This window comes from Pteropus medius, unplaced genomic scaffold (genome assembly GCF_902729225.1).
Source record: "Pteropus medius unplaced genomic scaffold, Ma_sr-lr_union100, whole genome shotgun sequence".
Taxonomy (NCBI): Eukaryota; Metazoa; Chordata; class Mammalia; order Chiroptera; family Pteropodidae; genus Pteropus; species Pteropus medius.
In genome coordinates this window covers 2,992,086-3,006,952 of record NW_024356248.1, presented here as the reverse complement: position 1 = coordinate 3,006,952, position 14,867 = coordinate 2,992,086, and the positions used below count along the sequence as shown (strand labels likewise).

At 50.3% G+C, this 14,867-nt stretch overlaps 1 protein-coding gene across 1 annotated transcript in view; it reads left to right on the top strand.

Annotated features, from left to right (window-relative positions):
- STX3 (syntaxin 3) overlaps nucleotides 1-14,867 on the top strand; it is a 36,323-nt gene that overhangs the window by 14,407 nt on the left and 7,049 nt on the right. The window contains 6 exon segments of the mRNA XM_039860180.1: nucleotides 332-415; nucleotides 10,096-10,195; nucleotides 11,926-12,000; nucleotides 13,135-13,202; nucleotides 13,841-13,949; nucleotides 14,750-14,823. Of these exon segments, the coding sequence (XP_039716114.1) occupies nucleotides 332-415; nucleotides 10,096-10,195; nucleotides 11,926-12,000; nucleotides 13,135-13,202; nucleotides 13,841-13,949; nucleotides 14,750-14,823 (510 nt within the window).

Genomic DNA, 14,867 nt, shown 5'->3' with positions numbered 1-14,867 from the left:
AAAAAATCATTATCTTACTGATTTCTTAAAGAACGCTGTGAAGTAGGTAGTGTTGTTATTAACATTTCACGGATAAGAAAATGGAGGTACTGTGGGGATAGTAGCTCGCCTGTCCACCCCGCAAATAACCAGTAAATGGGGGAACTAGGGTTGCAGTTCAGACAGCGTGACATCAGAGTTTGCCACGTCCCAGAGCTGTTCTGAGTTTTCAAGGTGACTGTGGATGTAAAATGCTGACTGTAGATCGAGCTCCTGGGCCCTAGCGAGCATTCCATACTTGGAGCCAATTCTTGTGTTGTGAGTCTCACCTGCCCGTTTTTGTCTCTCACAGAAGCAGCTGACACAGGATGATGACACTGATGAGGTCGAGATCGCCATCGACAACACAGCTTTCATGGACGAGTTCTTCTCTGAGGTGGGCAGCCTGCCGGTGCCTTCATCTGAATGTACATAAGGAAACACAGCTTCCTTATAAAGAATGAAGCCTTAAAGATCTTCCCAGAGTAGCAGAGGAAAGTCAGTCTTTCGCAGGGACGGGGAGGCCAGACCAAGAAGTTACAGGGAGAGTCTTTCTAATACTTACTTGGGAGGGTGTAGGTTTTTAATCTTATGGAGAAAGTCAGCGGAAAGTAAATTGTATGTAATTAAAGTCTTATGCTACGTGACAACATTTTAATGATATCCCTTCTTGCCCAAATGACATAATTTGAATACAGAATCAACCCGCGGGGTCCCAGCCACACGGCATAAAACGCATCGTATCTTTAGGCCTGTGATTCACAGAGACCACATTTATTTCCCAAAATTCAGTCCCTTTGGCTTAATTCCAGTGACAACAGAGAAACCGAGAAACCACCAATTAATATTTTTGAAGTCGAACGGGGCAAAGGTGGGTTGCCTACGTCTGCACGCTCGCATGCCCTGTGATTTTGAAGGTCCTTGATGGCAAGGTGCTGCGGCAGGCGGTGGGTGCTGGGAAGCTTGTTGGGGGCGGGGGCGCTAGTGGTGGCGGTGGCGTGTCACGGACGGGCTTTGGAGCCAGAGGAACGTGGCTGCAGATCTCAGCCCTGCTTGCGACCAGCTGTTGACCCTGCGAATGTTCCTTAGCACACTCGGTTTCCTTATCGGTCAGTCCGGATTGCTAATGTAATTCCCTAGAGGGTGATTATGACGATTGAATGGGATAATGTTTCTGAAACATTCAGCGTAGCATCTGAGCCGTATGCGCTCAATAAATGACACTTCAAAAAAAAAACAAAGGCACGGGAAGTTCAGTCACTGACGCTTCTGCCACCGTACTGAGGTTTCTTTCTATTTTTCCGGAAGGAAGACAGGCGTCGTATTCTTTCTGCAGGGAGGACGTGGGCGTCTCCCGTCCTGTAGCTTCGGGACGTGGAAGAGTCGTCCAGCTGTTCTCAGCTCTCGTCAAAACGGAGTGGAGCGAGGTGCGAGGTGTGACGGCTCAGGCCCGTTCATCTGTCAGAGTCACAAGCGGGTTTAAGAGCGAACTGGAGCGAACCGGAGCGTGTACTGGCCTGATCGGGAAGCCGGCTGCGAACGCCTCGTAGACCCCCACCTTCCTTCCCCGGGGGCGGGTCTGGCCTTTCGGTTGAGGAGTCATAGGGCAATCAGGCGGCCTTTGAGTTTGGTGAGTCTCATGCTGTTCCATGTGTGGATTGTGGAAGGAAGATGTCTTTCTGCTCAATGGCGGGAGGGGACTTAAGATGTTTACATCATTGTAGGTTGTCCCTCTGAGCTTGGAGGACCAGATTCGTTAAAGAATTTAACCGAAAGAATAAGGAATAAGGGATCGGGAACCTTCTCCCAGGATAGCGTCTGCCTCTTCTCTCAAATCAGAGGGGCCCCGAGAGGCAGTGATGCTTGTGAGGTGCGAAGGTGGCCTCCAAGACTTCAGCCTCCAAGACATGGTCTGAGTCCATCCTCAGGCATTCACTAGGAAGTGACCTTGGTTAAGTCACTTGACCAAGAGTTTGGCCTTAGAAATTAATTCCTTACCTGCCACCAACTGTGATCTCACAGATTTGCTGGGGATTAAAGGAGCTAACAGTCAGAAAGTGCTTAGCGCGGGCTTAGGGCAAGGTTACTTTCCGCTTTTCTCATCTGATAGAACACGGAGAGGGTACGTAGCAGAGTGGGGCAGAGGCAGGAGGGAGCGGATGATCATACAGTCTCTGGCGCCCCACAGATCCTGGTCTAAATCTCGGCTCCACACATTGCTGGTGGTGTAACTTTGGAAAAGTTGTCAAACTGCTCTAAACCCCAGTTTCCTTTAAAATGGTGATATTGCCTGCTGGCTATCATGAATATAAAACGAGAAAGCGTGTGTTGGACTTAGCGCAGTGCCTGACGCACACTAAGCGTGTCTGCAGTAAAGTTTACTCCTTGTTCCACTGTGTCCCCGGTGTATTTGCGAGAAAGCGGGCCACAGAGTTGATTTTTTTGAATGCCGTCTGGAAATATCTGTGACGGTGGGATACAGTACGTTCTAGGTAGTGGGGATTTGGGGAAATGAGGGGGTTTCCCTGTGTGTGTGACTGGGGAACACACATGGGACATTCTGTGGGATACAGTAAGTAGGTTTCTTGGGAAGGTGCTCTTGCGATCAGGCCTGCTTTTTGGACTCAGTCCAGCAAGTCGGTCGCCCCCGGTTATTTGCTGAGGACCGAAAGTGCAGCTCGGTCGGAGAGGCCTGTGCGAGGTGCGGAGGAAGTCACAGGACCAAGGTGTTTTCAGAATGTGCTCTGCACTGTAAAACTCAAATGGTTTCTCCAGCTTCTCACTTGTTGGAGAAGAGAATTGGCCTTCGGGTTTTCAGGCCTCCTCGGCTGATTAAGCCGGGGTCTAGTAAATGATAAACCCCAGACTTTCGTCTAATTCGCTGTCGTCCGTATTTTCCTCGGTCTGTTTGCTCAGTTGGCAGAGAGAGCGAAGTTTTAGAGGAAACAGGACCGACCTGAGAAGGCAGAAACACGAGGGATTTATTGTCCTCTAGTCATTCATTCATCCATTCATCCATCAGGACACGTGAGTGCTCACTGTCTTCCAGGCAGCCTGTTAGGTCCTGGAGATACAGTGTTCTGTGTGGCAGAGTCCTTGCCCCGTGGTATCCTTTATCTGGGTGAGGGCGATAGGAAAATTTTAAAGTCCTGTGATAATAGAAAGGTCAGCGAGGTAGTCCTGTGGGAGCACGGAAGAGGAAGCTTTCCATTCCGCCTGGAGGGAGGGAGATGGGGGTGAGAGAAGTCGCCTGGGGGCTTCGCGTGCGCACCCACGCCCGATTCAGGGGGCCTGGAATGGCTCGGACTTTTGGATTTTTAGAAAATTCTTCCAGATAATCCTATTGCCTGCTGTCGTTATGAACCCCACTGCAGAGCGATGGGGAGCCTTTGAAGGTTTTAAGCGAGAACATGATGGGATCAGAGTGCGTTTTAGAAAAAGCATTCTGGTGGCAATGTGTAGAAAGTGGGAGAGGCCAGAGCGGGAAAGATCAGTGAGTCGCTGGTGCGGCAGCCCCTGGGAGGAAGGGTCAGAGCTTTGCCCCGAATCTGGGTCTCTAAGCGGCAGCGTAAGGCGCATCACTTAGGGCTGCTTTCGAGGAACTGTGGCTGGAGCAATAAAGATATGTAATTATTTCACATATGAAGAAGTCTGGAATTAGGGGTGGTACAGTGGGCTAGAGGTATTGGGGTCAAGTCAGTATCTCGCTGACCCTCTTGGCTTTTCCCTTAGGGTGGAGAGTCTGTTCTGATTATCTGATAGAACACGGGGAGGGTACGTATCAGAGTGGGGCAGAGGCAGGAGGGAGCGGATGATGGAAAGATCATACAGTCTCTGGCACCCCACAGATCCTGGTTTAAATCTCGGCTCCACACATTGCTGGTGGTGTAACAAATCGCCATGACAGTTAGTGGTGTGACCGACCCTTTGGTGATACTGACAGATTCTGCAGAGTAGAAATTCAGACAGGGCTTAGCGGAGGTGGATGATGTTTTTGCTCTACAATTTCTGGGCCTTGTTTGGGAAGGCTTGAACTGCCAGAGGCTGCAGTCTTAGAGACTTCTGTATTGTAACACTGCAGCTTGGACTAGAGTGATTCAGGAAAGCTCAGCAGAGACTGCCAGTTGCAGCACCTACATTCGACCTCTTTCTGTGGCTTGGGCTTCTCAGCACGACCAAGTCAGGGGCATGGGTTCGGTACACGGAGACTCAGGGCTCCAAGACACCTGTTGCAGCCATGGAAGTCATAGATAGCGCACATCACTGCGGCCATACACTGTTGTCGAAGCAGTCACGAGCCCGCCAGAGTCAGGAGAGCAATATCCGTAGACACCAGCTATAAATGGGAGGCGCATGAAAGAATTTGTGCTGCATTTTAAAACCACCAGAGTCACAGCTCCACAGGGCATCATCCTACACCAGCATCTTAAGCAGTGAGGAAGGAGGCAGCTAGGAAAGTTCAAAAACCCTTTTAACAGGGAGGATGACTCCCCAAATCCTCCAACCTGACTTCGCCCTGTGGCCCATCGGCCAGCGATGAACCACATGGTCATAGCCACTCTGAGCTGGAAAAGGGAGACGAGGAAAGCGTGGACTTCACAAAGGGCCGGCTTGTCAGGATGGTCAATAGCGCCGAGCACGACTCCTCCTCCGGGGCTGGCAGCATCACTGCCCAAACAAAATCAGAGTTCTGTTAACAAGAACGGGCGGGGACAGGCAGGGGTGGCCGTTAGGTGGCTCACAGCGTTTGTCGTGGATGACGGTATGAGATGCAGAAAGACTTCTGGGGTCAAATATGTCTGAGACGTGCTTCTTGCTCTTCTCATAGAGATTTATAATACACATTAACTTGTTAAAGGCCCCCAAGAATCCCTGTAATAAAGAAACTGGCTTAAAATGCCTGTTTATTTTTCCACAGAACCCTTTCTGACATGTAACTTCACTTAACAAGGATGATTGACTGTATTTCGGAAAAATGCCGTTATAAAGGTTTTCTTTTTTGGGAGTGCTTAAATAAGTCTATGAGTCAGTTCTGCAGTGGCATATGGAGCATGTTTGTTTCCTGAGGTTACTAATATCTGTTTATTTATTCATCGAACAAACTTCTGTTGAGTGACACCATGTGCTTGGCACAGTGATGGATATCAGTTGTTCATGAGAAACAGGACAGCCCCAGCCCTTGAGATCTGAGTCAGGACTGGGAGAAGTGCGTGGACAGAGTGTGGGCGCCGTTCTGTGGAGCTTTGGAGAGTGGCCCGGTGCCTGGTCGGAGGGACTGGGAGGTGAGCAGTCTCGAAAGCACGGCGGTTTGCTAGGCAGGCTTGATTTTTGTTGAAACTCAGAACCTCAAAGTGACTGTAACTCGGAACTCTAGGCATGAAGTCAAATCTAGCAGGTTAAATACTCTTCGATTCTTTCTGTACGTAGACCGTTTGGATGACTAGGTGAGCCGGTAGGTGCTGCATTTCTGGGCTCTTCCATAGGCAGGCAGGAAGCCGCTGCCAGTCGTTTGCCTGTTTGCTGTCAGGTCCGTTCCCCACCCTCCCTGCTCTCTGTTCTGCAGGGAACTCATTTGCCAGGTTCCCTTGCCAACTGGCTTTTGGTGCCTTTGACCTAGGGGAGGCACTGGTGGAAGACTCAGGGAGGAGGCAAGAGGCCACGGTTTTCCTCCCCAGGCAGATCTCTGTCCTGGCCTCGGCGTTCACTCGTCAGACCCTGCCACCGTGGTCTGGCTCCCATCAGCGGGGCTCTGGTGACCCTGCCCTCCCTCTTTGATCCTCCAACTTCCTGTTGCTAATTTCCATCCTCCGTTTGGCTTCTTGGCCCTCCGTCCATGTCTGTGTAAAGCATTTTCTGTATTCTGTTCCTTAAATTAACTAATTAAAATACTTTAATCTTCCTGACTAAATTTTGAGTGGTGCAAAGCTCAGATATCCTGAATTGATCTGAGATTATTGTCTAGGAATACTCATTTGCACTGGTCAGAATAACTCCGAGATCATTCATTTCTTTTTGTTCATTAGAGGAGAGTCGAAACACGAGTCCCGGTCTCGATAAAACCCCTGAGGGAACTTAACTTCTGTTGCTTGGCTGACCGGGACCTCTCTCGGTCCCTTCTTGTCAATGTTCGTTTTCCAAAGCAAAGAAGCAAACAAATCAAAGAGGACTTGACTGAGAACTTCTAATGTGAGGACTATTTTGGATTATGCTATTTGGGGGGAAAACTAAGGATGTATGACTTGTGAAAAGGAGGAGTCATTTATTTGACCCTTACACCCCCCGTTTCATTTGTCTCCTTAAAGGGGTGGCACATAATAAGTTTTCAGTAAAGAAATATGCAGGAACTAAAGCCTAACTGGAGGCACAAGGTACATAGAAAACTTAGGGGAGGCAGAAGCATTTTAGGTGGAACGGACAAAACCTTCTACCTTACCCGGCGACTTCTGCTAGTTCTTCAAAGTAGTACTTTCTCTGCTTTCCATTGTCCGATTAAATTCCACTGGCTAAGTGGATTCAGAGGGAAGAGGCCTTCCATACCTTGAAAATAATCCCTGCCTTTTAGTAAAATGATGGTGATTAGTGTACCATGGTGATTACAATTGGTTCCATGATGCAGACAACCAACAGGAGGAGTGGTTGTTTGTGGTCCTGCCTCGATTTCCCTGGGTGGCTCCTGACAACATCCCAGAGCGTTTGTTAACATGAGGATTGCCGCGAGGATTAAGTGAGATGTGTGTGTAAAGGCACATGATAATCTGGCATATAATAAGTGTGCAGTGATTGCCGGTTAAGTTTGTATTTATCATTATCATCCTTTAATGTTTAGTGAACATGTGCTTTGTTTTAAGCGTTTGACATGCGTTACCTCATTTAATCCCCACAAAAACTCTACGGAGCGGGAACTATAATCTCATTTCACAGATGAGAGAGCTGGGGCTGGGGGCATCAGCATGTGGCTTGTTCAAGGTCATAAAACTGTTAAGAGATCGGAGCTGAAACTTGAACCTGGTCTCTTCGATTCTAACTTATTTTCCTAAACTGTACTATTTGGATTGCCACATTGTTGAGAAATCATTGAAAAACATACTTTACAAAGTAACAGATAATAAGCAGGTATAGGGGATGTATTAGCTACAGATTTAACATGCTGGTTAAAAAACCCTTTTAGATCAGTGCCCTCAATCAGCAGCGTTTCTTGAGCACTCCTTGTGTAAAAAACCTCTCCACAGGGAGCCTGGGTTAGAGAACAAAGAAATACAGCACGTGATCTCAGCGAAAGGTCACTGAGCCACTCTCCCAGAACAGCGAGTCGAACAGGCACATCCCAGGCTGAATCCACATAGGCCTGGGAGACAAGGTAGTGGAGCCTCCTCGAGGTGGTTCTTGCACCTTTCCCTGGTTCGGGAGACAGAGTTTGGTGTCTCACAGATGCCGGGTTCGAACTTTCAATTCGCCCTTCGGCAGCATGGCCTTGAGTGAGTGTTCTACCTCTCCGAGCTCGGTGTTCTCATGCACCAAGGGGAGGCAGTGATGGTGACTTCACAGGCATCTCGCGAAGGGCCTGCTTCTGAGGCAGGTAGATGGTCAATTAATTTTAGCTCTTAAATATATTATCGTGCAGGGTGATGTCAGCATACTTAAAATAAACCCCAGTAAGCTCACGGACAAATAGCCTTGAACTTTTCGACTCAGCGCTGTCCATTTCCTCCTAGTTTCCGGGTTCCTGTGCAGCCTTCCCCCTGCCCCGCGGTGGTCCTTTGGTTATCTGGCAGATGCACAAAAGGAAATTAATAGCCTGTAGCTGCTGCCATGAAATACTCAGAAAGTCACTTCTGAGGAAAACCAGCACTTCTAAGAAAAAAAACAAAGACACAAAGTTCAAAAAAGGAAAGCCGTGTGATTGGCTAGTTGCCCATCCTAAAGTCTTGAAGGGTGACCGTTTGGTGAACTGACTAAATGACTAAATCAGTTTCTGAAATGCCTCCAAAAGGTGAGGTAGATGAGGAAGAACAGTGGCAGCGGGTGGAGATGGGAGTAGAGGCACATGCTCCCAGGCCAGGAAGTCCTGCAGGCGGGTTGAGGTCGGAGCACCCAGGGCTCGGTTCTGTTCACAGGGCCAGATGAGCCATCTACCATCCAGTCTCCAAATGCCTGGAGTGTCTTCGAGCTTGAGGCCCAGCCACCTCTTCCTAGCGGCTTTCTCTCTCTCTCTCTCTCTCTTTCTCTCTCTCTCTCTCTCTCTCTCTCTCTCTCTCTTTTCCCCCCTACCATTGAGCAAACTTTAGGTCAGAACGATTTTCAGTTTATGAGATAATACTCCTGCGTATATTTTTGAAAATATCCAATCCATCGAACGTGCCACATCTCAGGCCTGTGGCTTATTAAAATATGTTAAGCTCATGTTAAAATGGTTCATGGAGTTTACTCTGGACAGCCCTTTTTTTTCCTCAGTCCTGTGTTATATAGTGTAATTGCTTCGGCAAGACAGTCATGTGATGGAAACGGAAACATGGTGCGATGCAGTGACATCTTATGGGTTGTTAAAAGGAGCCAGTATCTGGTGTTAGAGATAAGGGGAAGATGGCAATTTATGGGTCACCCACGGGCTTGATTCTGAGGCGGTCACACCCCTGGAGGCTGCCAGCATTCACAGGCAGTAACGTAGGCCTTGGGGTCGTTGCAGAGACCTGGGAAAGCCAAGAAAAAATCAAGCCTTAGATCTAATGGAAAAGGCACCCCAGAAGTAGTTTGGGTGCTTTCCCTACCACCAACTACGTGACCTGTGACCTCGTAAACATTTAGGGTCCTCATTCGAATAAAGGTACTAATACAATACCGTGGATTGTTTTGCCAACTGTTACAGCGCTTCCCAAACGTTTGGGTGGCTACTTGTACTTGTATGCGTACTCCGGCCATACGATCGCACCGAAACGTTATTCTACATCTTAAGCAAGTAATTCAACTCTCCGACTTTGGTACATCAAAGCCAGTATGTATGTATGGAAGGAAAAAAAAAAATCACTGCTCCAGTGACAAAGAGACCCCTTAGAGAGGGTTAGAGAAGTCAAGTTTTACTCCCCCTCCTGCCTCTGCGATTTGGAGAACGGAGGATCAGGTTTGACGAGCGAGCGCCTTCGTCCCTGGAAGAAAGGGCCGCTGGGAGCCGCGTGCTGTGCGGTCTTCCTGGCGCATCTCGGAGGTTCAGAGCCTCCCGTGCGGCATTTCGCGGCATTTCCGCTGGTTCCGCGCCGTGGCGTTGAACACGTGCCCCTCGTTTGGGAAGTGAGGCGGGCAGACGCGGCGGGTTTTCCGGCCCCTGTGGCACGGGCCACTCCCGCCGGGGTGGCAGGTGCCGCACATGGCGCGGCGCTGCTCTGCCTGGGAACGCGGTGCTGCTGGGATGGTTTGGTGCTCTGCACCCAGCGCACTCGCTCAGGGATGGGCAGGCGCGGCCGGGGCTTGAGCTTCTGGGTCTTGATCGTCCCGAGGGAGCCGGCTGGTGGGAGGCCTTTCACCAGAGCACGTGTCCCAGAGAAACTCGGCTGTCTCCCGAGACAGTCACTGCTTAGTCTCTCTCTCTCTTTCTCTCTTTATTCCTCTCGTTCTTCTCTCCTTGCTTTTCACTCTGATTCCCCTCCCCCCTCCTTTTCACCTCTTTTCTTTCCTTCTTTCTGTTTTTCCCTCTCTCTCATCCTCACCCTTTTCCGTTCTCACTCTGCGGGGGCAAGGGGCTACAGGATCTACCTGGTCAGGTGTGCGACCCTTCCCTCCGATTCTCCTTCGTGGCTTGCCCTGGCTCTTTTTGACTCTGGCCTGAATGCCGCCCTCCAAGGAGGGCAGATGTGTTCCTCTCAGAAAGCGGTGAGTATGGATTTTCAACAACCGCTCTGTTGAGATTACTTTATCTGACTATGGAGAGGGTACTTACTGGGCAGCAGAAGGCATTCTAGTCATCGTCACCTTCCACAAACCCAGAAGGTGGGCGGCTCACACCAGGGAGCTCTGCTAAACTTTTATCCCAGTCGTGGGTGTATTCTTCCTCTTTGATGACAAAGGCTATTGTCTTCCTGATTATAGATCGAGGAAACTCGGCTCAACATTGACAAGATCTCTGAGCATGTGGAGGAGGCTAAGAAACTCTACAGTATCATTCTGTCTGCACCAATTCCAGAGCCAAGTGAGTGTTTGCTCAGAACTGAGTCAGCCAGCAGTGACCCTTGGCATTGGGGCTGAGCCGGTCTGGTTTTCCTCCCTCGGTGACCAGCAGGGGAGTGTACACACTATAATATCCCTTGTATGTGTCATAGCATCTCCCATTCTCCTTTACTGTGTCTGAGCTCACACCGCCCAGCCACAGTCAGCTCTTCTCTTCGTGGTCTCACTGAATCCATTTAGCTGAACTTTACGTCCCTCTCATGACTAGCAGTGACTCTTACGGCTTCTTATCTCCGTCATCTCTGTCTCACCTCTGCACCTTTGCTTGTGCTGTGTCCTCTGCCTGAAATGCTTTCTCCAGCTGCCTTTCCAGATCCGACCAGATCAAGTCCATTTTTTTTCTCATGAGGTGTTCCAGAATAGTTTAAGTTCACGTCAGTCCCCCCCATCTCTAAACTCCCAAGGGGCAAACATTTTTCCCCTTCATTGTTTTACATGTTTAGAGTAGGATTTAAGGCTATATTTTACTTTCCTTAAGAACAAGTAACAAGGTGGACACTGTTACTTTATTTTTTAAATCTTTCAGAGACTCTCTGTTACTTAAAGTTGAAACATGTTAGCAGAGCATATGGGAATTGTCTTGAACACATTCCTGCCTTCCGAGCCATCCTCCCGTGTGCTACCTACACTGTAGCCAGACTAAACGTTGTTCCCCGAATGCTTCTCGTTCCCTCTTGTCTTTCACATACTGTTCCTTCTCCCTGAGACTCCACTCTTGGTCTCCTTTTCTACCTGGTTAACTCAGTCCTTCTTCGAGACTCAATCCCGCTATCCTCTGTCTTAAGCCTTTCCAGGTCTCTCTAGGATATGCTAGGGGTCTCTTCATAACCACCTCCGCATGCCTGGACCAGCTCTTATACCTTACTCCATATCGTATATTAGAACGGTTGATTAATGTGTCCCTTGTCCCCCACTAGACCTTGAATAGCTTGAAGGCAGGCTCTTTATCTTCCCTCTGAAGGCTTAGTTTCCAGCTCAGGTCCTCGCTTGTAGTAAATGCTGGAGGATAGTTTGGGAATAAGTGGTCAGAGCTAATACTCACTACACTGCGTACCTCTTAGGACAGCCTTGTGTACACGGTAGGTATGCCATAAATATTTGCTTGATTCTCAGCTGATGAACCTTGGTTGAAATCTCTTTTTCCTTAGAAGTCCCATAAAACCCTAGCCTACCTGCTGAACTGAAGCCCTCGTGGTAAACCAGATGATTTCCTCTAAGCAGCGGTCCCCAACCTTTGTGGCACCAGGGACTGGTCGCCTCTGAGAATCTTAATACCTGGTGATCTGAGGCGGAGTTGAGGCGGCGATGCTAGCGCTGGGGAGCTTTGCTTGCTTGCCCACCACTCACCTCCTGCTGTGCGGCCCAGTTCCAAGGTTGGGGACCCCTGCTCTGAAAGCAAGGTTCTCAAGATTTTGTGTGCCAGAGAATTACCTGGGAAGACTTGTTAAAAAGGCAGACTGTAGGACTCCAACCCTGGGCGTTTTATTCTGTAGGTCTTGGATGGTGTGCCTGGAAAATGCCTTTTAAAAATAAACTCTGTGACTCTAAGGGTGGAGGCCTGGGGGGCACGGGATAAGCGTTGCTCTGGGTGACGGGCACCCGGGAAAGCTCCTACCTCCTCTGTTAGTGTTGGGTTTCGCAAAAACAATTCGTTTTTTTTTCTTCTGGTTCTACCTGCCTTTGTTTACCCAGAAACCAAGGATGACCTCGAGCAGCTCACGACTGAGATCAAGAAAAGGGCCAACAACGTCCGGAACAAACTGAAAAGTAAGAAGGGGACACAGGGAACAGGCCGGCCCCTGCCGCCTGTCTCACGCCCGGAGTGTCCAGCTCTTCCGGAACAAAACGCATCCTGATAGACGTGACACCCTTTGCTCTATCTTTGCTTGTGGTTTGGGCACCGTTCCCCAGAATGACAGAGGATAGCCCCAGAAGTTTTACCTGTTCTCGATTATGACTATAGTCAAAATTGTGCAGAAGCGAAGTTCGGAGATGGGCCTTAACGTGTGCTCTCGGCTGCTGCGTAGTCTCGCGACTTGGTCCTTTCACTTAGTCCCCTGGCTTTTCTCTTGCGGATCCTGTTTCCCCAGCACCTATCTCCATTTGAACAGTAATGGTAGAGATGGAGAGATATACGAGGTACATTATTCAACCTATAGACATTTCTTGGTAGGGCCCGGTATGTCATGCTCCCATTACCCCCCAGCCCACCCCTTCAGTTTAGAGCCTTGTTCAGTGAAGCTACTGTCCTAGATTCAGTTTCTCTGGGGGCCCAGAAGGTCTCTTAGTTCCATGGCTGTGGTCTACATTCTTGCCCCATGTATTTGGTGAATGCGCGTCACTGGTCAGAGAGTGAAGGCAGCCCCATATATCATCTCTTTCCAAAAAAAACCAGATCGCAGTACCTGTTTCCATGGGGGCGGAGATGGAGGTCGTCAGTAGCAGCTTCCAACAGCAGCAGTGACAGCGCGCCCGCCCCCGGGCCAAGCCCTCTGTGTGCATTCTCATTTCACGTCCACACCAGGGGCGTCGGGGGCGTGCTCTCGTTTATTCCATTTTGCCGATGAGGGAACAGGAACACAGAGAGGTGACGAGTCTTTCCCAAAGTCACACAGCTAATAAGTGGCAGGACAAGGAATCGAGGCTAAGTTTCTTGGTGGCAAAGACTCGTGCCGTTAACCACTAAGCTACGATGGATTCAGGGAAGACACGGAAATAGCGAAGGGTGTGGGATGCAAGTTGTGGGGCTCACGTGGGAGCTGACCTTCTGAAATGGTACCTGCCTGCTGTCACGTCTCCGTGCGCTGGGCGTGTGAGAGGGAGTGAGAGTTGCACCCACTAGTGTGTTTTTGGAAGAGAGCAGCAGAGGTGTTGCTGGAACAACCCTTCTCTCCTCTCTAGGCATGGAGAGGCACATTGAGGAAGATGAAGTGCGCTCGTCGGCAGACCTTCGGATTCGAAAATCCCAGGTGGGACTTTCTCTGGTCTAACTATGGTCTAATTCATCTTTTAGATTTTTTTTTTTCAGCTGAGGATTCTTTTTTTTTTTTAAATACAATTCTTACTTGAACTGGTAAGGAGGAGCTGCCCAGGTTAGAGTAGAGGACAGGCCCATAGTCGAAGGAGAAACCAGTCATGCTTGATGGCTGTGGGGTGAACGCATCCAGTTAGAAGCAAGGAAAGGCAGGAAGATCAGTTCGGGTAGGAACTCAGAGTCCCTGGCAGGAAGGGCGTCTGGCAGCTTTAGGAAGCAAGCCAGGGTCCTGCCTGGGAAATGCTCGCAGTCCACGTGGGTGCTGGGCTCCGAGGTTCACAGAGGTGACTGCGTGAGGCCTCACAGCTGCCACCTGCGGTGCGGCCAGCAGGGCAGGTAAACGGGTGCCGAGAACATGCCTTGGAAAGGTCGGTGGACTCTCCCAGTGGCGTAAAGTTAGGAAACCGAAAAGTCGAGTCTCATACCCCGTCTTCTGGTTCCAAGGCCAGGGCTGCTGCAGATGAGGCCAGGTGAGGGGCGGGGTGGAGGGCGGGGCGGAGGGTTCCACAGCAGTTAGGGGCTCTCACCTCTCTCACCTCCCGGAGGCTGACGGCTTTGACGTTGTTCCCACAGCACTCGGTCCTCTCGCGGAAGTTCGTGGAGGTGATGACCAAATACAACGAGGCGCAGGTGGACTTCCGCGAACGCAGCAAAGGGCGGATCCAGCGGCAGCTTGAGATCAGTGCGTGTCTGGCGTTTGGGGGCCCCTTCACCTTTCCCTGACACGTGGCCGTCCCTCTGAGTTGTGAGACCTGGGGACACAGAGCAGCAACCCTTGTGGCTTCCGTCTCGCATCCTGTGCCCAAGCCCAGAACGGGCGTTACGGCCCGGACACTTCCTGGATGTCGCATTTCAGGCTGAGAGATGGCACAGTATTTATCAGGCCCAGGGTGATTTTGCTCTTGTGGGAGCCAGCGTTTCCTAAACATTAGGAGAAGCAGTTGCTCTCCTTGGGACTCGTGACATCTTTTGCTGTCAGAAGGACATTTATGAAATCCCAGGAGCGGAGCTCATTGCCGGGAGGAGTAAAGACATTATAAAGCCACACCCCTTAGGAATTTAGTAAGCGGGATGCGGGGCCCTGCAGGGTGGGGGTGCCCTGAAACTGGGGGAGCTGGAAACAAGGACAGAGTCAGGAAAAGTAAGTGCATTGAGGAGTGGCGGGTCATCGTGGCCCCGGAAAAGGTGCATCTGGAAGGAGCCATGTGAGGCTAAGAGGGACGGAGAGCGAGTCCATCCAGGGACCGTCTCCTTGTGCTGAGGGCCCGGGACTCCACGGTGCAGTGCTGGGGCCAGTGAATGATCTGGGAAGGATGTGGTCAGTTGTGTGCTCCACAGGTACGTGCTGATCACGTTAAGTGGGGGTTGGATTAGGGGAGAAATTGGAAGACACGAGGCAGGGGGCTCTTGGGAGCGTGTGGTAGCTTCTGAAATGGTTCGCTCTGATCTCGTATGTGATGCTCCCCTCCTTTTGTTACAAAGCCGGCAAAAAGACAACGGACGAGGAGCTGGAGGAGATGCTGGAGAGCGGAAACCCGGCCATCTTCACTTCCGGGGTGAGCGACCCCGGAGCTGGGGTGCACGCCCCTCCTCGAGGAGG